This window comes from Lactuca serriola, chromosome 1, assembly GCF_051521515.1.
Source record: "Lactuca serriola cultivar US96UC23 chromosome 1, Lser_US96UC23_V15, whole genome shotgun sequence".
Taxonomy (NCBI): Eukaryota; Viridiplantae; Streptophyta; class Magnoliopsida; order Asterales; family Asteraceae; genus Lactuca; species Lactuca serriola.
This window is the reverse complement of record NC_136408.1, coordinates 165,069,316-165,095,823: the sequence shown is the minus strand read 5'-3', so window position 1 is coordinate 165,095,823 and position 26,508 is coordinate 165,069,316. Positions and strand designations below refer to the sequence as shown.

General features: G+C 33.1%; 1 protein-coding gene across 1 annotated transcript; it reads left to right on the top strand.

The window, feature by feature from the left end:
* Positions 1-1,201: 1,201 nt before the first annotated feature.
* On the top strand, positions 1,202-11,715 carry SMC5 (structural maintenance of chromosomes 5). The gene is made up of 29 exons (XM_079038127.1): positions 1,202-1,412; positions 1,871-2,048; positions 2,131-2,284; positions 2,363-2,436; positions 2,587-2,736; positions 2,815-2,919; positions 3,019-3,164; positions 3,323-3,434; positions 3,558-3,713; positions 4,576-4,842; positions 5,122-5,187; positions 5,288-5,416; positions 5,509-5,607; positions 5,891-6,056; positions 6,847-6,992; positions 7,091-7,154; positions 7,247-7,371; positions 8,163-8,240; positions 8,368-8,440; positions 8,539-8,642; positions 8,933-9,049; positions 9,134-9,211; positions 9,833-9,932; positions 10,017-10,071; positions 10,251-10,299; positions 10,522-10,609; positions 10,690-10,762; positions 10,980-11,083; positions 11,444-11,715. Exons 1-29 carry the CDS (start codon positions 1,375-1,377, stop codon positions 11,503-11,505), a joined length of 3,156 nt encoding a protein of 1,051 aa, XP_078894253.1. The 5' UTR covers positions 1,202-1,374; the 3' UTR covers positions 11,506-11,715.
* Positions 11,716-26,508: the final 14,793 nt, after the last annotated feature.

Genomic DNA, 26,508 nt, shown 5'->3' with positions numbered 1-26,508 from the left:
TGTTCTAACTATTAAAGTTTAATTAATTTTGTAGCTGTGGTTTCACGGGTTATAAACTAGTTTAAAATAAATAAACAATGTAAACATATACATATATAATCTTACAAAAAGACAAATATGTAAAAATATATATAAATACATAATACATAAAAAATAACACACTAAAATACATTAAAAAAATATATAAAATACTTATATATATATATATATCTATATCTATCTATCTATATATATATATATATATATATATATATATATATATATATATATATATATATATATATATATATATATATATCAGTGTTGTAAAAATCCCGATTAGGTTCCGATTAATCTGCGATTAATCCCTAGGTGCTAGTCGACCGATTGGAGAGCGCCTAACGATTAATCCATGCATACACAATGACTGAAACAGTAGAACCCGATGAAATTTTAACACTTTGAAGAATTTATATCTCAATAAAAACTATTTGAGGTATGATTAGTGTTGTATTTATCATATTAACCTATTTTGTTATGATATTAGTGACATTTACGAACTTTTAAATGATATTAGTCATATTTAATTTTTTAAAATCTACCAAATTAGCAATTAATGGTCCCTGATTAATCCCCCGATTAATCTCCGCCTAACCGATTAATCCCTTAACCCCAGTTCACCGACTAGCTAACGTCGAGCGATTTTTACAACCTTGATATATATATATATATATATATATATATATATATATATATATATATATATATATATATATATATATATATCCACACACGTAAAAGAAACGCGTTTATACATTTAAAATACATAAAAATATACATATAAAACTTAAAAATAGAAAAAGTACGTAAAAATAGATATAAATACGTAAAAAATATGTTTATATACATTATATATAAGTTTTGACAAAATCTGTAGAAAAAATCCCAATATTTTTGAAAAATTTACGAATTGGTCCTATGACCTGTTGAACAGATTAAAAAGGACTAAAATAAATAAATTAATCGGTTTATTGTAATTTTCTATTCAAAAATTTATAAATCGGGACTTTTTTATTTAAAAAATAAAATTTAAGACTTTATTATTATTTTTTTTTCTTATATTAGGTATGTGGATTTCCAAAATGAAAAAAAAAATTGTAATGATTAAATTGCAAAAATAAACAACATGTCTTCTTATATAATTCCCCAAATAAATGTAGCATCGTGTTTACCAAAAAAATTGTGTTATTTTTGGCGCCAATTTCACCCCTGATCTTGGACGAGACCTCTCTTCGTCACATCATCTTCATGATACAACATACCTGCAAACCCTAGTTTGCTCCCAAATACTCTCAATTCGACTGGATACCAAGTAGTTCGAAGATTGTTCAAAAAATGGGCGAACCCCGCGCTAAGCGTCCGAAAATCAGCAGGTAATTTCCTTCGAAACCCTAGATTTTTCTGAACAGCGATTTTTCTTCAGTCAAAAAGAAATCTCTCCTTGGGTTCAGACAAGCTAACTATTTATTTTGCAAGTTAGAATTGCAACGGTTTATATAACCTTTTTCATTAATTCGGATTCCCGCATTAAACCACGTAGAGTTCATTACTAACCGTCAGATAACAGAAACAATCGTAAAATTGTGCATCTTTTTAGATTTTCATCTTCATGTACTTCATGATACCAACGATTAGACAGTGAAGCTCAACACTTTTTAGTCATTCAGCAGCTCGGATTACTTCCTTTTTGTGCTTTTTGCCTTGTTTTGTTCGGTGTTTGGAAACTGTTGTTTTTTTCTTCCATGGAGCTCAGATAAGAAACGGATTTATCAGCAACATCACCATTCATCGACCTTTTACACATATTATGTAATGTATATTCCTTCAACAGGGGCGCGGATGATTATCTACCAGGGAACATAGTGGAAATTGAGATTCGCAACTTCATGACATTTAATCATCTTGTATGCAAACCTGGTTCTCGTTTAAACCTTGTTATTGGGCCAAATGGATCTGGTAAAAGCTCTTTGGTGTGTGCAATTGCTCTTGGTCTTGGAGGCGAACCCCAGGTCATAACTCATAAAAGCAATTTCCTTCAGACATTTGTCTTTTTTGTTACAATTTTTGAGATTTTGAGTTTGTGTTATGCAGCTTTTGGGGAGGGCAGGAACTATTGGTGCATTTGTGAAACGTGGAGAAGAATCTGGTTATACCAAAATTACCTTGAGAGGTGATACCCCAAATGAAAAGATTATTATAACGCGTAAGATAGATTCGCGTAATAAATCCGAATGGCTATTTAATGGTAAGAATAAGATCTTTGTGTAACATTGAATTCTTTGATAATGTTATTGATGAAACTATATATATCTTTTTATTTCAGGCAAAACAGTTTCCAAGAAGGAAGTTCTTGAAGTAATCCAAAAGTTTAATATTCAAGTCAACAATCTTACTCAAGTGAGTTTTCTAAAGTTTCTCTTCAGTGTTTTGAGTTTCAGTTCCAGTAGTTTTGTCTCAGAAACTAGTCTGAGATAAGCTATGACATCTTTAAGCCTGTTTTACTTAATATTATTGTTTTTTTTTTTTATTTGGGATTGGGATTATCAGTTTTTACCACAAGATAGGGTTTGTGAATTTGCTAAGCTATCTCCAGTGAGGCTTCTAGAAGAAACAGAGAAGGCTGTAGGTGATCCTCAACTTCCTGTTTTACATCGTGCTCTTGTTGCAACAAGTGCAGAAGTACAAAGATCTGAACAAGTAAGCCTTTGAGCTCATTAAAAATAACAAACACCCATTTTCCAAAATATCATAGTAGTAACATTGTACTTTTTTCAGGTTGTTGAGAAGAATAAAGAAACCCTAAATCAGCTAAAAGCACTTAATGCTGAACAAGAAAGAGATGTGGAGCGTGTTCGCCAAAGAGATGAACTTTTAGCCAAGGTTCTTTTTCTTTCTTTTTCTATTTTTCTTACATGAAATTATTGGAAATGGGACTCTTTTTCTTTTGTTTTTATTATAATTGTTTTTTTGTTATTGAAGGCTGAGTCAATGAAGAAGAAATTACCATGGTTGAAATATGACATGAAGAAGGCTGAGTATCTTGAAGCTAAAGAACTAGAGAAAGATGCAAAGAAGAAGCTTGACACAGCTGCCAAAATGTTAAATGAGTTTAAAGAACCTATCGAGTATGTTCACTTTTTTTTTTTCTTATAATTTTGTTTATATATCTAAGTTTGAGGTTACACCAAATATGACACATGCTAACCAATGCTAGAAAAGCTAGGAAATAGTTCAAAAAGTAATTATAATATCTTTTTATAATTATGTGATAATCTGTTTGTAGGAAACAAAAGCAAGAAAAGAAGGGATATGATCTTAAATGTAAAAAAGACAGAGACCTTTTAGATAAAATTGAAACTTCACGAAAGCAAATGATGGAGAAAGAACACCAACTGGTATGTTGATAATTTGATAAAGTGTTTTCTAATTTCTATTTCATGTTGTGTTGTGTTCTTATAAATATTGAAAAATAACATAATCTATATCTTGTTTAACTATTATTTTTCTATATTATTTAGGGTGCTAAAGTGAGTGGAAAGTATAGTGACATGGAGGAATTAGAGAAACAAGAACAATCAAGACAAGAGAGAATTGCAAAAGCTGAAAAAGAACTTGCTGATGCTGAGTTGCAACTGCAAAACCTTCCACCCTTTGAACCTCCCAAGGATAAAATTGTAATTTATGCTTCTTTCACTCATTTTATTCTTATTTTTTTTCTGCAATTTTTAATCAAAAATTCTCTCTCAAGTCTCATTTACACAGTCTGTAACCCTAATCCAACTCTTTTAACTTTTTCATACTATATTTAGTGACACCAATGTTGATGTTTAGTTATCTATAATCAATTTTTTATTTTATATAAGATTATAAAAGATACATAAAAGATTATTTCAGATTCTAGAATCATAATATTATTTATAAATGTATTATTATAAATTAAAATAAATGACAAGATTGGAAATGAAGACTTGGGATTGTATTTTAAAATAGGCATAATCTCAAAAAATACCTTATAATTTGTATTTTTTCCGGAAAAAACCGAAATTTTTTTTGCCTGAAAAAGACCGTGTATTTTTTCATTTTTTCCTATCTGGCCCTTTTAGTCATTTTTTCCTTCCAAAAAAAAAATTGTAAAGTGAGGGTTTTTTCGAGAAAAACCAAAAAGGTTGGGGGTTTTTTTCGGAAAAAAAATACAAAGTTGAGGGTTTTTTCGGAAAAAAATACAAAGTTGAGGACTTTCTCAGAAAAAATGAAAAAATAGAAGATCTTTTTCAGGCAAAAAATAAATTTGAGGTTTAATCTGAAAAAGCACAAAATATAAGGGTTTTTTTTTTTTTTTTTTTTTTTTTTTTAAATAATCCTTTAAAATATGCCAATATTAGGTTCAGGAAAAAAACTATGAATCTTGGTGTAGTTTTTTATTTTCTTGAAAAAAACATAGTCTTATACACATAGTTGTTGCATATTTGGTTATTTATTTATTTATTTATTTTTATAAAGATCCATTATATTACAGAGGAAAATTTGTTTTTGTAGGAAAAACTAGGTGCTGAAATATTGGAGCTGGAAGCATCTGCAAGAGAGAAAAGGAATCAAAAGAGAGAGAAAGAGAAGCTTCTAGATCGAAACAAAGCATTACAAAGACAATCTGCAGAAAGATTAAAAGAAATGGAAAATATTAAAAACAAACGTTTACAAGCATTAAAAAGTTCTGGACATGAAAAAATATTTGATGCTTATGCTTGGGTTCAAGAACACAGACATGAATTTAGGAAAGAGGTCTATGGCCCTGTGTTAATTGAGGTACTTTTTCCATTTCATAACACCATACTTTCATTTCTTTGTCTTTTATACCATCATACTTTGAACAAATTATCTTTTTTTTTAGCATTTTACTTTTCAAACTTTCTTATTACAACATTATACTATGAAAATCTATCCAATTATGGCATTGAAAACAGCTTTTTATTTGGATTTTTCAAAATACAATGTTGTAGTAGGAAGAAATAAAAGTAGGACTATTTAATAAACACATTTTAACCCTACATTGTAATTTATTAAATTGTTTCAACAATGCTTCAGGTCAACATCTCAAATCCACTTCATGCTGCCTTCTTAGAAAATCATGTTCCATATTACATTTGGAAGGTATTTTCAAATTGGAGCTTCTTGCATTTTTTATTGCTCTTAACATTTGTTCATTCCAAAAAGTCAATATTTATTTTTTTAATTTTTATTTAAAATGCAGGCTTTTATAACTCAAGATTCTGCTGATCGTGACTACTTGTTCAAGAACCTTAGATTATTTGATGTTGCAGTTATAAATCATGTGGCTGATGAAAGGCGCAACCCTGAAGAGCTGCATATATCTCAACAGGCATGTGAATATGTGGTGTCACTTTTTATTTTATTTTAATAAATCTTTAATTGTGGCACTAATATTTATTTACATTTTGATTGAATAAGCAGATGTCATCTATGGGAGTATATTCAAGACTTGACCAAGTTTTTGATGCTCCATATGCAGTCAAAGAGGTCCTGATTGGACAAGCTAATCTAGAGAGTTCGGTATGCTTTTGTTTTTCTTCTTGTTTAAAATTAACTAAAAAACTTTTTATTTTAACTTTATTATGTATATTTGTAACTGAAAGTTTGTTAATAGAGTAAAAAATACATTGATTTATATATAACATAAAAATTTCACTTGAAAAGTTATTCCATTCCTACATTGCTACATGTTAAGTGTTAACCAAAGATGATCATTGAATGTAATGAATGACTCATTGTCTCATTCCATTCCCCTCTCAATTCCATTCTATCAAAAACTTATGCTCTTTTAATCAATTTTCAGTACATAGGGTCTAAAAAGAGCGATGAAAATGCTGACATGGCACATGGTTTTGGAATAACGGATCTATGGACTCCTGAAAATCACTATCGTTGGTCTAAATCCAGATATGGTGGTCATGTTTCAGCATCTGTTGAATCAGTTCGTGACTCTCGTCTTCTTCTATCCAGTAAGTTCTTAATTACTAGTTTGCCCTTGTGTTTTATTATCTTTTTCTTTTTTATAAAAAAAGTCTTCTTTTTGTTTATCTTTACAAAGCAATCTGAAATAAGTGTCAAAAGAAAGAGTAAATTACACGAATGGTCCCTATGGTTTGCAGTAATTTGCATGATTGGTCCCTAACTTATTTTTTTAACTCGGAAGGTCCCTACTGTTTGTTTTTGTTATGCGCTTGGTCTCTACTGTTTATTTTTGTTACGTGTTTGGTCCCTATCTTAGCTAAAAAGACTATTATTTAAATAGGAAAAAATGTTAGGGTAGGTAAGGTAAGATGAGGGGGGTGGGGTTGGGGGTGTTTATTTAAATAAATTTAAAAAATCAAGGGCAAATTAGTCTTTTTAGGTAAGACAGGGACCAAGCGCATAACAAAAACAAACAATAGGGACCTTCTGAGTTAAAAAAATAAGTTAGGGACCAATCACGCAAATTACCCTAAACCATAGGGACCATTCGTGTAATTTACTCCAAAAGAAACAGAAACAACATGGGCTGAAATGGGAAAGTATCCAACTTAAGGGATTAATAGACAAAACAAAAGTATCAAGCTGTAGGGTGAAAACACAGAAATCTGCCAAATAAAGGGGCCAAACTGTAAATTTTCTAATTGCTAGCTCGTTTGTTTGCTCTACTATGGGAAATATTGAGTAAAAGAGAGACAACATATACATAATAGGCGAATCTAACAAAATAAAAGCCTTAAAAAGCATAATAATATAAAACACAAATTTTCATCTTTTCAGATACAGATGGGGATGAATTAAACATACTGAGGGCAAAGAAAAATGAATTGGATGAAACCATTTCTTCTCTAGAAGCAAGTTGCAGATCATTTCAAAGTGAGATAAAGGAGTTAGAAGATGCAGCAGCTCAACTTCAAAAACAACGTGTATGATTTCTTCTTATTACAACATAACATTATGCTTTTAGAATTTCTTTTATTTTAAAATTTAAAGTAGCACTTCAAATTTAAATTCAATAATGCAGGAGAATCTTGTTAATGAAGCACAACTTGAGAAAAGGAAACACCGTGATCTAGAAAACAGAGTTAGTGAGTAACCAATTTTCTTATACACTCTTTCTATAACTTAATTATGAAATATTTTATTCTCTGATAAATTGAATGTATAACTATTATTGTAGATCAAAAGAGGCTAAAATTACAATCCATGGGAAAGGAGGAAGACATGGCTGTTGCATTGGCAAAGCTTGTTGAAGATGCTGAGAACTTGAATGTCCAAAGATTTAAGTGTGCATTGGAGATGAAGGTAGAAATATCTTGGAGCAATGAGCAGTTTTATCCAAGGGTTAAAGTTAAAATGTTAAACACAAGAAATAACAACATACTTTCATTGTTTTATTCATTATAGCAATGTACTTTGAAAGCTCTACCCAATTATAGCAATGTCATTTAAATATGATTGAGTAGACTTTTCAAAGTACAATGTCCTTGTAAGATTTTTTCTTTGAGTAAATTACATGAATGGTCCCTATGGTTTAGGGTGATTTGCGTGTTTGGTCCCTAATTTATTTTTTTTAACTCGGAAGGTCCCTACTGTTTGTTTTTGTTACATGTTTGGTCCCTGTCTTACCTAAAAAGACTATTTTGCCCTTGATTTTTCAATTTATTTAAATAAACATGCTCCCAACCCCAACCCCACTCCCCTCACCTTACTTTACCTACCCCATTATTTTTCCTTTTTTAAACAGTAGTCTTTTTAAGTAAGACAGGGACCAAACGCGTAACAAAAACAAACAGTAGGGATCAAACATGTAACAAAACAAACAGTAGGGACCTTCCGAGTTAAAAAAATAAGTTAGGGACCAAACACGCAAATTACCCCAAACCATAGGGACCATTCGTGTAATTTACTCTTTTTCTTTTCTTTGGAAATACAATGCTATAATTGGTCGGATTTTTTAAAGTATAATGTGTAAATAAGAAAAAAGATTAAAAGGAGAATGATGTAATAGAAAGAAATGAAAGTATGCTGTTATTTCTTGCATTTAGCCCTTGTCTTTTTTTGATTATGTGATTCTGATTATATCCTGTCTGCAGAATCTCCTTATTCAAGCAACTGGAATCAGAAAAAGTTATGCTGAAAAGTTCATGGCCTCCATTGAAATTGAAATGAAGGTACTCTTAGTATCATGTTATTACTTTCAATTTGTGTCTATATTGGTGAAAAGACCAAATTGCCCCTTGTGTGTACTCATTTTCAGTCATATAATGATACAATTCCTGTTTGTTGTTCGTTTGTCAGATTAAAGAAATGGAAGCGAGTATTAAGCAACAGGAAAAGCTTGCATTGCAAGCTTCTTTACACTTTGAACAATGTATGTTCCTTCATACTCTGATTACTTTTCTCAACATATGTTTGTTTGTATGGAATGGAATCACCAATTCCATTCCTTCCAACTTTACATTTTATAAGGTAAAGAAGCAGTGGAGGTCCATCGGCAACTACTGGCAACTGCCAAGAAAGAAGCAGAAAAAGTTGCAGTTATTACTCGGGCTCTTGAACAGGAATTTCTTCAGGTTTTCTTCTAAAAAATATATATATATTTTTAAATACAAGAAATAGCAATGCACTTTGCACTTTCATTTATTTGTGTATTATAATAGCATCCTACTTCCAAATTCCAAATGTTCAATTATAGTAGTGAACTGAAAGTTGGTTTTTTATTTGAATGGCATTTCTGTAATTTGATATATTTCTTCAAAATAGAAAAACAAATTAATGAAAGTAGGTTGCTATAGTATTGCTTGCATTTAACCTTGTTGTCTCTGAATTTAATCATTTAATGAAATTTGAATGTGTTTTATAGATGCCTTCAACTATTGAGGAATTGAATGCTGCAATTCAAGATATTACCTCTCAAGCAAATTCTATTCTCTTTCTGAATCATAACATTTTGGAGGAATATGAACGTCGTCAGAAAAAAGTATAATTTACTATTTTTAAATTTGAATGCTATTAAAAAAAAATATTTATGTTATGTTTTATTAAGATGATTTTTCCTTGACAGATAGAGGAGCTCTCAACAAAACTGGAATCAGATGAGAAAGAAATGACTACCCGTTTAAATGAATTGGATTCTTTAAAGGTTAAGCAACAAGCTCATTTTCATTTATAAGAAGTTGAACCAGGACAAAAAATCTTGTCTGCAAAAAGACGTAAACGCCCTTGTCATCCTCATTGTTGAAAATTTCTCTAGAACATCAATGGTACAAAAATTGCAAATTTTTGTCCCTTCCGGAAAGGTGGAACAAGGACTTGCTCTTCATCTTTTGTCTCTAATAAGACGGAAATGCCCTTCTCATCCTCATCATCGAAAGTTGCCCTAGAATGTCAATACTACAAAAAAATTACAATAGTTTGTCCCTCCCAAAAAAGTGGAATAAGGACTCACTCTTGATCTTTTGCCTGCAAAAAGACATATATGCCCTTTTGTCTTTCTCTTTCTCATCGAGGACTAGCTCTTAGATCATTTGTTTGTGCAAAAAGACATAAATACCCTTTTCATTCTCATCATGAAATATAGCTTTAAAAAATGTCAATGGTACAAAAAATTGCAATTTTTGTCTCACCCAAAAAAGTGGGATAAGGAATTTCTTTTGATGTGAAAAAGACATAAATGCCCTTTTCATTCTCATAACAAAAAAAAAAAACAACCATACAAAGCTCGTTCCACATTTACAAAATTCTTTGATTTTGCTGCCTACAGGGAAGATGGCTTCCGACACTTAGAAACTTAGTTGCTCAAATAAACGAGACATTCAGCAAGAATTTTCAAGAAATGGCTGTTGCTGGAGAAGTTTTATTGGGTTTGTCCAAAATACCCCTGGAATTTTATAATACATTTACATTCATCAGCTACTTTATTGATTTTTATTTTTGTGTTTCTACAGATGAACATGGAAATGATTTTGATAACTATGGAGTTCTTATTAAAGTCAAGTTCAGGTAATACCCATTCATATTCTGATTCTATTTCTTTCATTATTTATTGCTCTATTTGAAAATTAAATAACTTTGTAAATAAAAAATAAACACTTCTACTCTTCAAATTTGTCTTACAGTTTTCAGTATATTAGAACTTGACTATTTAGAATTTACATTTGCTTTTGATTTCACAATTTCAGGCAAACAGGACAACTTCAAGTGCTAAGTGCTCATCATCAATCTGGAGGGGTATAAAAAATTAGTTATTTTAATTAATGTTTGCACTAAATGCAATAAATAAAAACATATTTATGACAAATGTTGAAACATATTCCCAATCTACCCCTATTAGTAGATTTTTCAAAGTACAATGTTGTAAAATAAAGAAATGAAAGCAAGATGCTATAATAAACTAATCAACAAAAATCCCATTTTTATGTCATATGAAATGACAATCTTGCCCTTGTGTAGGAACGTTCGGTGTCAACAATTCTTTACCTTGTTTCACTACAAGATCTCACACACTGCCCATTTAGGGTTGTTGATGAGATAAATCAAGGTTTTTGAATATTTCTTTTATATTTATTTATATCGTGTTATAAATTTTTTAATACTATCTAATTTTTTCTTACATGTTAGGAATGGACCCCATTAACGAAAGAAAGATGTTTCAACAATTAGTCAGAGCTGCAAGCCAGCCTAATACTCCACAGTAAGGGCATTTTCGTCATTATCTTTAAATTTTCTTTGTCCTCAAGTTCCCACAACAGGACAAAACTAAACAAAACAGATTAGGTTTTACTGAAAAGTTCCACCCAAATATATGAGACATAAACTTGTGTAAAAGACGTGAATGCCCTCATCATTAAAAATAGTCCTAGAAATTGCACTAAATGATTTGTGTGTGTGTGTGTGTGTGTGATTTATAGGTGTTTCTTGCTTACTCCAAAATTGCTATCTGATTTGGAATATGGTGAGGCGTGTACGATTCTAAATGTGATGAATGGGCCTTGGATTGATCAACCTTCAGAAGGTTATATTTACATTTTATTCCCTTATATTATGTTTTCCATTTCCATTTAATTTTCTTTTTTAAATTCTTAAAAAAAAAGCATAAAAACTATGTTCCCAAAGCAAGAAAAGTGACACTTTAGACATGACATGACATGACTTTGTATCTTTGGACAAGACTTTGTATCTGTGTTTGACATGCATTGGACTGAGATCCTGCCTGATGACAATGACAAGTTTGATCCAAAAGGCGGGGCATGGACTCTCAATTTCTCTTTTATGCAAAAGACGTAAATGCCCTTGCCCTGTGTCACCGAAAATAGCCCTAGGAAACTTGTCTGGCTTATGGATTATGACTTTGTTATGGGTTGGTTGTTTGCAGTGTGGAAATTTGGAGGAAGTTGGGGGACTATTATGGGATTATTGGGAGAAAGTCGTTCTTAATTTCAGTTGAATAGATAGGGTAGAGGAATTATAAGTCTTGTACCAAGTGAATTCTGATTGTTGTTAATGAATTCTTTTTTTTTTTTTTCTCCTTGATTGTGATTGTATAAATTAGAAAAGAAGTGAAGTAAAAAAGAGCCTTGGAATTTTTGATGCCAATGAGATCAATATTAGCATGGGGTGTAATAAGATGGTGGATGTATTGTATTACTCTTAAGACCAATTTACATAACATTGTACAAAATGTCATAAATGTAGTTTTAAATGACAATTTAGAAAAATATGGTTTAGACATAGTTGTTTTAGAGAACTACTAAAAGGATGAATAATTAATTTGTTTATCATTTGATTTTATTTAGGAGTCAACATATCTAGTCAAAGCAATAAAATATATAATGGAAATAGCAATACCAAGGTTATACATACAACCAAATAAAACAGGTTATTTTATACTTGAAGATAACATCTTGACCAACAATCAACCACCACGTCGTGACCAATACCCCACTGCGTTGTGACCAACATCCATAATAGCTTATTCCATTAAGCTCTTAACCACCAAGTCCAGAGCCTTAAAGCTCATATCTAATCTTCTAATGATTTTTATGGATATGGTTTCCAACTTTATCCATTCCAAAGGCTCAAAACAATGAGATCTCTAACCCTAACTTTCCAAGGGACTAGAAATATCACAAAGACCATGTATGACACTAAAATGAAGATGATAGATCTTAGCACCATAATGGGTCTTGAAAACACTTAAAGAGTCAACCATTAACCATGGAGTTCTCATTCCTTCCAACTTTAAACGATAATAACTTCCTCGTTTCAAATTCGTTTTTGGTGATCTTTATATGCACGTGAAGGTATTAACAAGCCCTATAATTATATCTAATTAGTTTTGACTAAGATAATACCGAACTTAATTCATTAATACATGCAAAGAGCCTAAAATATCACTTTCTTCCCATTCTACCCTTTTGGCTCTAAAACAAAATTCAAGGGCTTAAATCACTTAACCAACGTTATCAACATCTAATAAGGTCTAAACTTTATTCATTTGAATCCCAAAACCTTTACTTGATTAAATTATGGTCTGACATCCTGAAATTAGAAACATTTCGAAATGGATGTTACAACACACATGACTTATTTTCACTTCTAGGAAATCTAAATCCTTTGACATTTTCTTGAAAGTAAAGATTCCAGCTGTGAGATGCTTGTTTAAGTCAATAGATTGACTTTTCAAGCTTGCATGTCTTATTAGGATATTTGATATGTTCAAAACCCTCTGGATGTGTAATTCTTTGTTAGTTTTCCGTTAAGGAAAACAGTTTTAACATCTATTTGCCATACCTCAAAATCATAGAAGGAAGCTATGGAAAACATTATCCTAATATTACCCTTGCTTAGTTATCAGAATCCCAAAGAACAGTAGACTAGTAGAACACCACCATCATCGCCGATCGTGCCAATGATATCTGTAGCCCACCATCATCTCCTACATTTTCTCCCCACCCACACTTTCTGCTTTAGTTATCTTCTCTACCGCCTCTCCCTCCCTTTAAACCCGCCAATGCTTTCTCTCTCCAACATCCTCGACAAGTGTAAAGTCGCCGCCATAACATCCACAGCATGAGAGGTCCTTCACGAGTGCAAACCCCGATTTTAAATCAATGTAGAAGGTTAATGGAAGTGGATCTATCGTCAAGTTTCTGGTCAGTCAATTATTAAGATATTAGTCAAAACAATAAAATATATAATGGAAATAGCAATACCAAGGTTATACAACCAAATAAAACATGTTATTTTATACTTTTTACTCATATTATCCAAAAATAAAAATTAAACAAATTTATCAAAGATATATGTTTTCCTTGGTTTTGCCGCTCCAAGTGAAATACCCTTCCAAAATTCACTTTGGATCAAAAAGCGGGTTGTAAGAATAACGACATCAAAATATTTACTTTGGATCACATTCAAATGATTATTATCCGTACAAGTAATGGTATTCGGAAAAGTAGTTCGTGAAGAAACATTTAAATCCCACCACCTGTTTATTGTAAGTTTGAAAGTTAAGTTATTCCTTTTGGGGAAAAAGTAGTTTGTCTTGAATAAAAAGTGATTATCCTTTCCTTTGATACATTTGGCTCTTTATGTACAATATTGTGGCTTTTATTTTTCCAAATCGGTTTAGTGCACATTCTTATCACTTTTATTCCAATTAACTTTTTCTTAGTGGAACAGTGGGATCATAGAATTGGTTCTTTGATAGAACCTCATTTGGTTATATTTCTAACATAACAAATATGCTAACATAATAATTTGAGGTTTGTAGCTCCAACCACTTTTTAGCATTTGTGGCGATTAATATACCATTTTTTTTTTATAATAATGAATATAAAAGAATCAGGATGGACTCGTTATGTCGTAATGTTATATTTTGTATTTTTTTAGTGGATGAAATTGTAACACCTAAATTCTAGTCCAAAATACACTTTTTTTTTTTTTTCAAATCAATAAGACATAAATCGTGTACTTTTTTTACACATTAGGGTCAACAAATTCATATCATTGAATATATACTACAACCCATTGCGTAAAAAAGACATGAACTAAAAGAATCATCAACACTCTACTTTTATCATCTACACTTGATCTCATACTTTATTTTGTTCTTTGCATATTAAGTCCCTACTCAAGTTTCATCACTTCAACTTGTTACCTGAAATGTCAACCATAAACAATGATAAGTTATAAAGCTTACCGAGTATCATACCATCCTTTTGTCTTTCCTTTAATATTTATATGGTTTCAATTTTTCTTGCTATAAAATTTACCTCACATTACAAGCTTATACAAGTCTTAGAATGAAATGACAATCATAGACTACATCTCTAATCTCATTGCTCCACCATTATAGGCTTCATCTATAGTTTCCATCCACACAATTACAATGAATTTCATCCATATATGTTAACATCTAAACATAGATATCATATATGTTCCCATATCAAGGGAAAGAATGAGTTCTTCCAAACATATCTATATCTTATCACACATAGACTTCATCCATAGTTTACATCCACATAATTACCATGTCTTCATCAATATATGTTAACATCTAAACATTGATATCATCTATATTCCCATATTCATAAAAGACATGAGTTCATCCATATATCTGTTCACTTTACATGAAAACTCCTATAGAATATTCATAACAAGTCACACACATATGCTATCGAACCACATCCCCCACATAAGCCACATAACATAATCTATCAAGCTATATGTTTGTTATGTTTGTTTCCTACTTACCGAATCTTGTAAAATGATCAATATAATCACACTCACTCTTTTAGCATACCTACACGTATACTAATAGTAGACCCATCTCATCCCAGTTTAGTTTATAGAACATTTCCCACATATACATTTCATAACTCAATAAAAGCATTATTCCTATTTTCCCATATAAGCTCAATAAGAGCATATTCGACATACATCCTGCATAAGCTTACCAAGAGCATCATGAACATCCCATATATATCTATTAAGTATTTATAACATTATCCCATATGTACTACTATATCTCTTAACAAGTCATCATTCTTCACACATAAGAATTCACATTAAAGATGACATAACATATCACAACAATTACTAACAATATTCTTAGATCAAATATATATAAACTTATATCTTATAACTAAAAATATTAAGGACTTTACTCACATTGGCCAAATGTCGAAGTTGTCATCAATCTCTCATTTGGATGTGTCATTTGGGTCTTGATGAAGGTATTGTCATTTGTATTTGATTTGTCATTTTTCATTTCATAATAATACATCTAATACACATCAAATATATTCCCCTTACTTTAACACAATTCATCACCACTATACAACATGACATCTTTCATGTAGTTTAACGCTTTCTCATCTCATTTGTATTCCAGTTATGGAGTATATAACTTCTATTTTCATCGATCTCTTGTAATTAAATACACCATCTAATTAAAAGATCTTATATGCCCAAGAGTTATTATATAATGATATTGACAACTTACTACTAATTTATTATTTATTAATATAATTTGATTATTAATAAATATATCAACACTTGTATTTAACTGAAAAGACATTATTTTGAGAAATAATATTTTTTCTAATATAATGAGAATTATTATTTCTATGAAATAATAATAAAGAGAAAAAACTATATATATATATATATATATATATATATATATATATATATATATATATATATATAATATAATATGGTATGATTATTAATGTTATGTACAACTTTTGGTCACTTAGAGTAACTGAATGCTTAAATCACAACTAACTAGTTATGGGATATGTAATGAGCACGTGGGTTTTGTCCCATTCCTTCATAATGGTCGAAATTTGATGGCATGGGGTAGGATTGCTTTTTTGCTTATTTAATCTCTTCTTAGCTTTATGGTCTAATATATATATATATATATATATATATATATATATATATATATATATATATATATATATATATATATATATATATTAACTAGTGCATGGAGTGAAGAGAGCTAGTTTCTCTTGCATAAACTTCTTCCTTTTTTTCTCTCATTATGGCCCAAAGTTAAAAGTTTTCATCCTCTCTCCATGTCTTGCATTTTGGAGTTCATTCTTGATGCTTAAAGTGTTACTTCTCTTTAGACATATTTTGGTATATATTTTAAAGCTTAAGAACAACATTTTAACAAGTTTTTACTAGCATATAATGGTGGATTCATATTGCTACGGTGGATACTTCTAGAGAGCTTAATGTCACATTTCATCAACTTCCAACTTCACATGAGGATAAAAGTTTTCAAAAGTTGTTATGCTTTCTTCTTCTTTGTTTTTTTTAATCTTTCTAAGTCTTGCAAAAGATTTTTTTGGTGGGAATAAAATTAGTTTTATTTTGTTCAAAATTAAAGTCTTCCATTACCATCCTTGTGTTTATGAAACAATTTTTTGAATTAAAACCCAACAATTGGTATCATAGCCATTTTTTCAAGATTAGTTAGATTATTTGTTAGGTTGATGAAATCTTTGTTTTTGGAAAACATAGATGATTTTCTCTTTGCAAGAGAAATCCATACATAGTTTCTTTAACAACTTTATAATTGTTATTTTTGGGTGACAAAAGTTTACATGTATTTTTTGTCACAAAAGTTGTTTAAAAAAATAAAGAGTTGTTTTATATAATTTTGAGTATATATATGCATGATGTTGATAAACTAACCTTGGACATTATATTGCTATTTATGTTGATTTGTTTATAATGGTTGTAATATTTATTTATTTATATGGTATGTTAATAACTAAATAGTTAGTTTTCTTTTGTTTATTTTGTATGTAATAGATTAGTTTTAGAAATAATTTATTTTGTACATAATGTAACAAGAAATGAAGATGGAGAAATATTTTGAAGATCAAAAAGGGCATTTTCGCAAATTTTTTAGTGCAGGTGAAAATACAACCTTTTCTAAACAGTGTTGCTATTGGAAAAGTGTTGCATCAGTGTAGCACCTGGTTCCTGGTATGTAAAATTTATCTAAGTATTTTGCATTTTTAGCCTTGGACTCGGCGAGTTACAGGCCCGACTCGCCGAGTAGAGACGAGATATGGAACACGTTTAAGTTGGCGACTCGGCGAGTCCATATTCTGGACTCGGCGAGTCCCCGCTGTCTGATGAAACCCCAATTTCAAGGGTTTGCACCCTATTTAAACCATCATGTGCTCCCCCAAGCTCGCCCCCTTCACCCTCAGAGCCCCCTATATCGTTCTAACATCGTTCCTTGTAAGATTGAAGTTGTAACGCCCGCGTTTCCAGGCTAGGCATTATCATTGATGTAATAGTCTAGGTTAACCCTTGTAACTCTTTTTGGAGTATTAATGATGAAATATTTGAGTATTATGTGAATTATGTGTTTATTTTCTTAATTATTATAATTTAATGAATTAAGAATAAAATAAGCGTCAAAATTTAAGTGTAAAATAAACCCGTTATCTTTGCATAAAGATGTAGTGGTCGAAACAAGGATTCCGAAGATATAAATAATGCCGAAATCCGAGTTATAACGAAGAAGTTATGACCTGTCGAAGTTTCGCGACAAAACCGGCAACGCTGAATGACGTAAAAAGTGAAATTTACGTAGAGCGATATTTAGCCTTAGTGATCTAAACAAAATTCGTAGAGTTCGTTAAACCGAGAGCGTACATAAAAGGAACGCCCAAATCTGACTTCGTATGAGGAAGTTATGATTTTCTGAAGTTTCGACTTGGCTGTATGCAACCCGAATACTCGATTTGAGATCGAACGGTTTTTAGCCGAAACAATCTTAACGAGAATTGAAGATCTCGTTGTTAGTAGCGAAACGATGAAAAGTTAGGCGAGAACGGACGTCGGACGAAGAAGTTATGAATTTATAACGAAGTTTTCCTGTCCGGGCCTACTAAAAATAAATAATAAAAATAAAAGTCAAAATTAGCCGACAGAGTCTAAACGAAAGTTGTAGAGCGTAGTCTCACCTACGCGTGGATATAAAGAACGTCGAAAACGGAGTTCATATGAAGAATATATGAATTTCCGAAGTTTATTAAATAATTAATATTTAAATTTAATTAATAAATCCGGTATTATCCGAAGGGGAGTCATCGGATTTATCCGAAGTACGCCCAGCGTACTGGCGTACGCCCAACGTACAACGAAGCATGACACGCCTCGCACTCAAGTTCTTCGGATGACGCATGCAGTGACGAATTCGGACGCGTACGCCCCGCGTACGGCTGTACGCCCAGCGTACTGCGAGGTTTCAGCCTCCTATAAATAGGATGCGAGGGTTTCGGGCATATTTGCTCAGTTCCTCTCTTTTTCGTGCCGAAGCTCTGTGTGTAAACCCCCGAAGCCATCCCGACACCCCGGATCTTATATCCAAGTTAAGAAGGAAGTTTTACGCTCCTGAGATCCCGAGAGGTGCGATTCCCAAGCCGAAGCCCTGCCCGCGAGGAGTTCGATTTTTGTGAATATCTTCCAGATCTACGGAGAAACACTACTTCTGCACATCGTAGTGCTGTCTGATCATCTTCTGATCAAGTGAGTGTGTGGTTACTTTCTTCTAACGCATAATTATGAAGTATTTTATATAAAATACGTGTTATGTGTATATTTTGTTGTTATATGTGTGAATGTATATTCACTCTTTTCTATCTCATAGATCTGATTTATTCTCTATGAAATACGTGTTATGTGTGTGTGCCTCATCTGTTATGTGGAATATGTATTGATTAAAGCATGCTATACAGGTTTTAAACTATGTATAAAAATGTATATTTTTATCTACTAATATGTTGGGTAGAACATGGGTAGATAGTTGGTGTGTAATAAATAGATGAGAGGCCTCAATATTGTTTTTGATTCAGTCATCTAGCGGAGTTTAGATGACGACCACAGACTTTTCTAGACAGTCTAGTGGAACGCTAGCAAGCTCATAACCTGTAGGTGTTAATGAACTTGGGTGTTCATTCGCTGTACTCCATCCCCCTCATGGTTGCCTTATTTGACTTATATTGCTGAGGAACCCCCGAAGCATGTGTTGTCGCCCCGATGAAATATTCTTAGACTAGGTCCCTTATGTTAGTTGTCCTAGGGACGTAAAGTGAGAATAACGGGAATGGGTAATTGGGTTATTGTTGGTTAGTGGAATTAAATATAATTATTTATTGTGGGTTGAAAACCCTATATGCTCATCGGGCTCCCAAGCCTGACCCACTCAGTTTTATTTGTATTACAGGAAGTTACGCAAGGGCATAAGATGGATGAATCATCAGTTTGTTTTGTTTAAAAGTTTGTATATGTATATATATTTGTTGAACGACTTGTAATGTTATCGTTTATGCTTTATGGTCTGTATCGGAACATGACATCCCGAGTTTTGATTATATAATGAAAATACATTTCTTCATGAAATGCTTTGGTAAATATTATTTTATCATACTTTGTTTTTGGGAACAAATTCCGCAACTCTTTCAAATCAAAAGGATTTACTCTGAAATTATTTTAAAAGCATAAATGAAAATCGGTCTTTTATGGCCGAGATTTTGGGGATGTCACAGAAGTGCCTTGGTGTGTTTTCTTGAAGACTTTGAGAGAGAAAGGAGAGTAGATCAAGAGGAGAAGAAGGAGGCCATACATCTTGGTGTTATTTCAGAGATTTCCTTGAGGTATAACTCAGTTTCCCCCTGTTTTCATGCTTATAGTCCCTTAGAGCTCCATTAAAGTCCTTCTTGAGCCATTTCCAAGCTTGGGTATGAATTAGGGTTTGTGATAAGTTGATTAACCTTTAGATCTAGGCATGATTGAGCTCTAGGAGCTCGGATCTACTGCCTTTACGGAACCATATTGCATGAAAGCCCTAGATATACTCTTTTAGTGCATTTTGAGCCCTAAAACCTTCTTTGGTGTTTATTTACACGTAAAGTTGGAAACTTTACGTGTTAATCAAGCCCTAAGAACCCAGATCTATGTATGGCATGAACTGGATTCAAGCAAAATCGAGTATATAGTATTTGCATGTGAAAGACTCGACGAGTCGTTCATCGGACTCGGCGAGTCGAGTCGCGAGTCCCCGAGTTTTCCCCCTTTCGTGTTTGCTAAGTGGAGTAGTGAGTCATGGGGAGTGACTCAGTGAGTCGGAAGCCAGACTCACCCATGAAGGAACTCGGCAAGTCAATGCCCTGACTCGGCGAGTCCAAGGCAATCTTCTTGCCTCAAGAACAGACTCGGCGAGTTGTTCATACAACTCGGCGAGTCTCAGCATAGAATGTTCTTCGGATGAAGATGAACTCGACGAGTTGTTCATACAAGTCGGCGAGTAGGATGAAGGACTATTGGACTTCGGTTTAGAAGGAAAACTCGTCGAGTCAATGCCTAACTCGACGAGTAGAGACGGGATTATGGTCAATCGAATGGATAGGGACTCGACGAGTTGGCGAGCCAACTCGGCGAGTCGGGTCAACTGGAAGTTGACTTTGACTTTGACTCTTAGTTTGGTTAGGGGTAAATGGTCATTTTACCCTGAGGTCGGTTAGTAGTATTTGACTGAGTGTTTTGTGGGAATTATAGCCGGAGGATTTCCGGGGCAGCAGCAGCAGTAGACAGTCAGTTCCCACGCAGATCAACAACTACTTTGAGGTGAGTTACCTTCCAGTAGTGGTGGGTCTACGGCCACAATGCCGGCCCACCAGTAGGAGTTGTATGTTGGATGATTGTCTTTGTGATATCATCTAGGTTTGCTACTACCTGATTTGTTATATGCTGGCATGATATGTATATGTGATAGTATAAGAGTTCGGTTGTTAGGATCGAAGGTGTAGTGGTGTTGATTATGATGGCATGTGCGGAATTAGAAAGATCTAGTGAATCATCATGTAAAATCAAGAACACAAGGAGTAAATCAATCTTTGTAAGCTCTTATTAGATCTAGAAAGAATATACAAATGGGTTTGTACAAAATTTCTCTCTCTAGTCTAACACTCCAAATGGATTCACTTTCCATAATAGGAGTCACTCACTTCCTATTTATAGGAAAGATTCAACCCATTTACACATACAAAGAGGAAAGCCTAAAACACTACATCCAAGAGTGACTTTGCACCCTAACATTCTCCCCCTCAAAGTTAGGATTGGATGTCCGACTTCAATCTCCAACGAGCTAGCGCGATCAAGACCAAACTCCCCCTCGAAGTAACACCGGTCTTCAAATCCGCAAATGAATATTCGAAAAACCCGAGAAGCTTCGAATACCCATCATTCTCCCCCTTTTTATAATAAAAAATGATTATAAAACCCACTAAGGATGAGAAGCGCCCAAGGAATAGACAATACAATACTCCCCCTTGATGTGTACCAAAAATGAATCACCAAAAATCTTGCACGGAAAAACAATCACGAAAAAGCCACAAAAAATTTCCAATTTATGAAAATTTTTGACTTTTTGGGTGAAAGTTGCAAGATTTTTCAAAAACCGGGTAGAAATTGTCACTTTCTGAAACTTGCAGGGACCCGTTGCGCCAAAAACAATTAAATATGCGAAACTATACAAACACAATATTCGACTTTTACAATTTTGCTTTTACAATCTCCCCCTTTGTAAACAGTCGAAGCTATTCAGTCCATAAGCTTTTGAACAACAGAGTGAATTGTCTTTCGCACTTCTCCATACCAGGAAATCACCTTCTTGAGATCCTTCTTGTCTCCTTCATTGTTCTTCTTGCAATTGTTCATACGAACAATAAAGTGCGTATATTGCGAAGAAGTATATCTTTCCACCTCTGAGACTTTAAACAAGAATTTCTTGGGCTTCCCCTTCGTATCTCTTCCTGAAAACACCATGCCGAAAGGTTTCAGGCATATTTCCCCAACAACATATTTTGATAATGCTGATTGAGATAAAGTTTCTTCCCAAGGAACATTCACTTCTCTTCCCACTACAGTCGCCAATTCTTCATCAGTAAGAGCCAAACAATCGAAGTAATTGTCGAGGTATGTCTTAACATGTACGAAGCCTATCTTGAACACTTCAGTCTCAGAGCCTTTGAGCTTATTCTCTTCCATATGCTTCAAAATCAGAGCCACTTGAATCAAATCGTTGCAGTTCATCAAAGGAAAATCAGCTACAGTGAAGTCATACTGCTTGTTGTCTGCTCGAATAACAAAATAACAGAAATTTTGAAGCATGTCTTCAAACATTGTATCTTTCTTGATTGTTAACACCTTTTTGATCTTCATTAAAGACCAAACTTCATCCGGATTCTTTCCCAGTACAGCATGAAATCTGATTTTCATGTGTATATAATCATCAGGATTATCAAACTTCTCGCTAATCTTGTACTGAGCAGTAATGCAGAGCATTTCGTTGATTGGAAAATCTAGCTGACAATTGTCTGAATTCGCAATATCATTACTTCTCTTTGGCTTCTTCTCGAATTCATACATGTCACAACTAGCATTTTTGCTAGGAAATTCTACTCTCAGGTAATTATTCACCTAGTGTAATAACTTGTACTCTAAGTGAATACTATACTCGATTCTCATTCAAATACATCTCTCATGTTCAACAAAGAGTTTGAAACTCTAAAAATTCCGATTCAAGTTTGTTATGGACTATGAATTCTTTGTTGGACCTAATGGGCCAATAAACCCTTAACTTAATTCTTTTAAGCTAAGAGTCTTAAGTTGGGCCCTATTTGAACTCACATTCATTAAGATATAGTAATTTGGGCTTTACTGGGCCTAGAATGACCCACACCTTTCTCATGGACCTTATTGGGCCGAGACCCTTAATAAGGGCCCAATGGGCCGAAAATATTATTAGGCCTATGAAATTCGATCAAAGCCAAGGATTTGAGCCCAAAGCTATTTCACCTTCATTCATTGAGCCCATTCTCGGCCCAATGTGTTAATATTTATAAAAAAAAGAGAAACGAAATGGAAGGAGGATGGATTAGGCTCATGACAACACATAATTGTTTAACATATATCTAGGAATCACATACATCTATGAAGCTTATTACCCTCCATGCAAGAAAATCACTCCTCCCCCCTCTTCATAATACTCTCGGCCAAACACCCCACAACACCACCTCTAATTCTTTCTTTCAAACTCTCTCAAGAACCCTTCATACTCCTCTAAATATTTTCGAGATTGTGGGCATCTCCAAGAAGGTTTTTCACTAAGATTATCATCTTGGGTAAGTTCTTACTTAGATCTAGATTTTTTTTTACTTCTTGATCTCTTCAAAAGCCTCCTCTTACATCCATATGTTTGTGGATTCTATTCTTAGAACCATCCACATCTTCAAGATCTTTTCAAGGAAGTAAACTAGGCCGAAAACAGCATCATCTTCTCTTATCTCTTCATCAAAATCGAACCAAACCTCAAGGTGAGTTCATACCCCTTTTTTTTTGGTTTTTACTTGTTTTTGGGGGAGAATACAAGTTGATTTGTGTAGATCTATGTGTATATGCATGATTATGTGTGTTTTCTTGAAACATTTAGTGATTATGTGTTGATTTCTTCACTAATCTAAAAATATGTTAAGAAACTTAGAGTTTATCACTAGGATCTTCATATGAATCTTGAGAAAAGTATGTTTTATCACAAGTATTACATGTAAACATGTTGATCTGGGATTTGTATACTTGATATAACAAAAATAAGTGTTGTGTTCAAAGATCTGTAAACTAAACTCACAAAACAGCCCTTGACAGAAAACTTTTGGTCCAATATCGGACTGTTTTGACCATCCAAATGGAAGTATTTTTCAAAACTGTTTTACATGGATAAAGTTTAGATTTATACCTTTAAAATGACTACTCTCACGTTTTCATACGATTTTTCTACAATTTTTGGCGAATTTTACAAAATTGCCTATCATATTTGAAATAATTTCGGACCAACCTGTGAAGATGAGTAATTTCACACTAGTTTGAAGCCATAAAAAATTATGAGAAAAATTGTGAGAAAATTAGACAAAATTTCCAAACTTCCAAATTTTACGGATCCAGATTTCGACTTACGATGAATTTTCTACAAATTTTCTAAAAACTAGTTCGGGAAAGCCAAAAACCAGAAAAATATGTATTTTCACAAAACCAAGCCAAAAATGATATTTTTGACAAAAATGGGTTTAAAATGCTATTTTTATCACAAAGTAGTCATCAACACAAGTTTTTAACAAAATTGGAGATTAAAGTGTTATTCTTACTAAAATTAGGCCTTAATTGTAAATTTTTGGCTTATTGGGCCAAGAATGTCATTTTTACAAAAAGTGGGCTTTAGATATCAATTATGTAAATAATCAAGCTAAAATAAACAAAACAATAACAAACGGGTTAAAAACGACATTCATATCCTTATTGGGCCTGGAAATAATATACATGTTTAGTGGGCCTTAGTGTCCTTTTACATGTATATTGGGCTCGGGATAGGTATTCATATCCTTATTGGGCCTGGAAATAATATACTTGTTTAGTGGGCCTTAGTGTCCTTTTACATGTATATTGGGCCTAGGATAGACATTCACATTCATTTTGAGCCTGGAAATAATAGACACGTATAGCGGGCCTTAGTGGTTCACTTACATGTTAATTGGGCCTGGGAATGGGTTTTATATGTGTTCTTCTTTTATGCTATTTTAGTGAATACTTGAACTAAAACCAATGATAAACCAACAAATGGATTTAATTTGATCATTTTCTAGGTTATTGGGCCTTAGTGACCCATTTTTATGTGTGAGAGGTCCTGTATACAATTTATATGTTCATTGGGCCTCATTGACCCATTAACATGTGCGACGGACCTTGGATGCTATTTTTGTGTCATTTGGGCCTGTAAATACCTTACATGTGAAATGGGCCTTAGTTGTCCTTTCATATAAATATTTCGGGCCCATGTTATATAATCTCATTCTATTTGGGTCTTGAAATGATTTACATGTTTAGCGATGCCTTAGTGGTTCACTTACATGGATCATTGGTCCTGGAATGAGTTTATACATTTTTCTTCGCGTAAATTCGATTAAGGATCTAGCGAGTTTTTATCGGTTGGCACCTATAAAGTGTACGATCGTAGCCTGTAGTTATAACCAGAGTCTCTTGGAGGGAGAACGGGGATTTGTGTATAGATCTATACGGGGATGACACCCCACACCTCAGCTGTTGGCTACAGTTAGACTTACTCAGTCTAGGGTGACGAAAACCTTATACTCAAAGTCAAAACCGGCGTCCAACGACGCCAAGACAGGCGAAATTGTCATTATTTAGTATGGTTATGATGGCTCGTTAGAGGAATTAACGTTATGAAGTTTACGGAAGACCTTTTTTTAGGCAACATCGGGTTGTCTGGGAACACTCTCTTTACATGCTCTTACATTCTCTCTACACTCTCTTTACCTTTTTAGTAAAATAAACAATAACATACATGCATTAATACAAGATCTAACACAAACACACTAAAAAGTTTTCAGAAAATATCGGATTTTCTGGTGGTTTTCAAAGTTATACAAATCATTTTCACAAACATGCTTATGAACTCACCAACATTTTTATGTTGACCGTTTTTTAAAATAACTTGTATTCTCAGGAAATCGTTGAAGCAGGATGAACAAAACAAACTAATGGATATTGTGTTATATTTTGTTTCATCATACTCTTACTATTTTGGCATGTAATATTCAAATACAATACTCGATGTAAACAATGAATGTTGTAATATTACATGTGTGATGATGATGATGTTATGTTTCAATTATATTCACTGTGATGATATTTCAAGATGAAGTCACGTACAAGCCCCCGGACGTTTCCGCCGTCTGGTTCGAGGGTGTGACAATACATTTCCCTCCCCACAACTTTTGACTCTATGGTTTCATAAGAGTACAACTTCGCAGGATCTCCTTTGTTCATCGTGGGAGGATCACTTGCCCTTTGCCTCATGATACTTTGTACTTGCCTCATCCTTTCCAACTCTGCCTCAACCTCATCTTTCTTCTCCTCCTTCGATTTTTCGTACAATATCCCTTTTCCTTTTCCCACTACATCTGTTTGAGGTTTTGAACTCGAACCTCCTTCTTTTTCCCCAATAGAAATTCCTTTGGCAATCAGTTTTGTGGTTATTGTAGTTGAGGAAATTGGCTTCGTAAGTATGGGAAGAGTAGTTTTAAGCTGGGTAGATATAACTTTTCCTACTGTCTTCGCATCCTCCTCTTTACTTGAATGCTTCTCTCCCCCTTGCACCCCTGTGAAAGCAGGTGGGGCACTTTTCGGTAGTAAAGAGGTAAAATTTGTGATTGGTGCAAGAGCTTTCTGAATTGCTTGTTCTAAAGTATTAACCTTTAGAGACAAGAACTCAGGAGTGAGAATTTGTGTAGATGAAGATTGTGAAACCACAGTTTTCAGCTCATT

Bases quoted from the DNA above. Each gene is read 5' to 3' on its own strand.
- SMC5 (XM_079038127.1), top strand. From the start codon at position 1,375: ATGGGCGAACCCCGCGCTAAGCGTCCGAAAATCAGCAG. The intron at 3,714-4,575 runs GTAATTTATGCT...TTGTTTTTGTAG, and splicing joins AACCTCCCAAGGATAAAATT to GAAAAACTAGGTGCTGAAAT. The intron at 11,084-11,443 runs GTTATATTTACA...GGTTGTTTGCAG, and splicing joins GATTGATCAACCTTCAGAAG to TGTGGAAATTTGGAGGAAGT.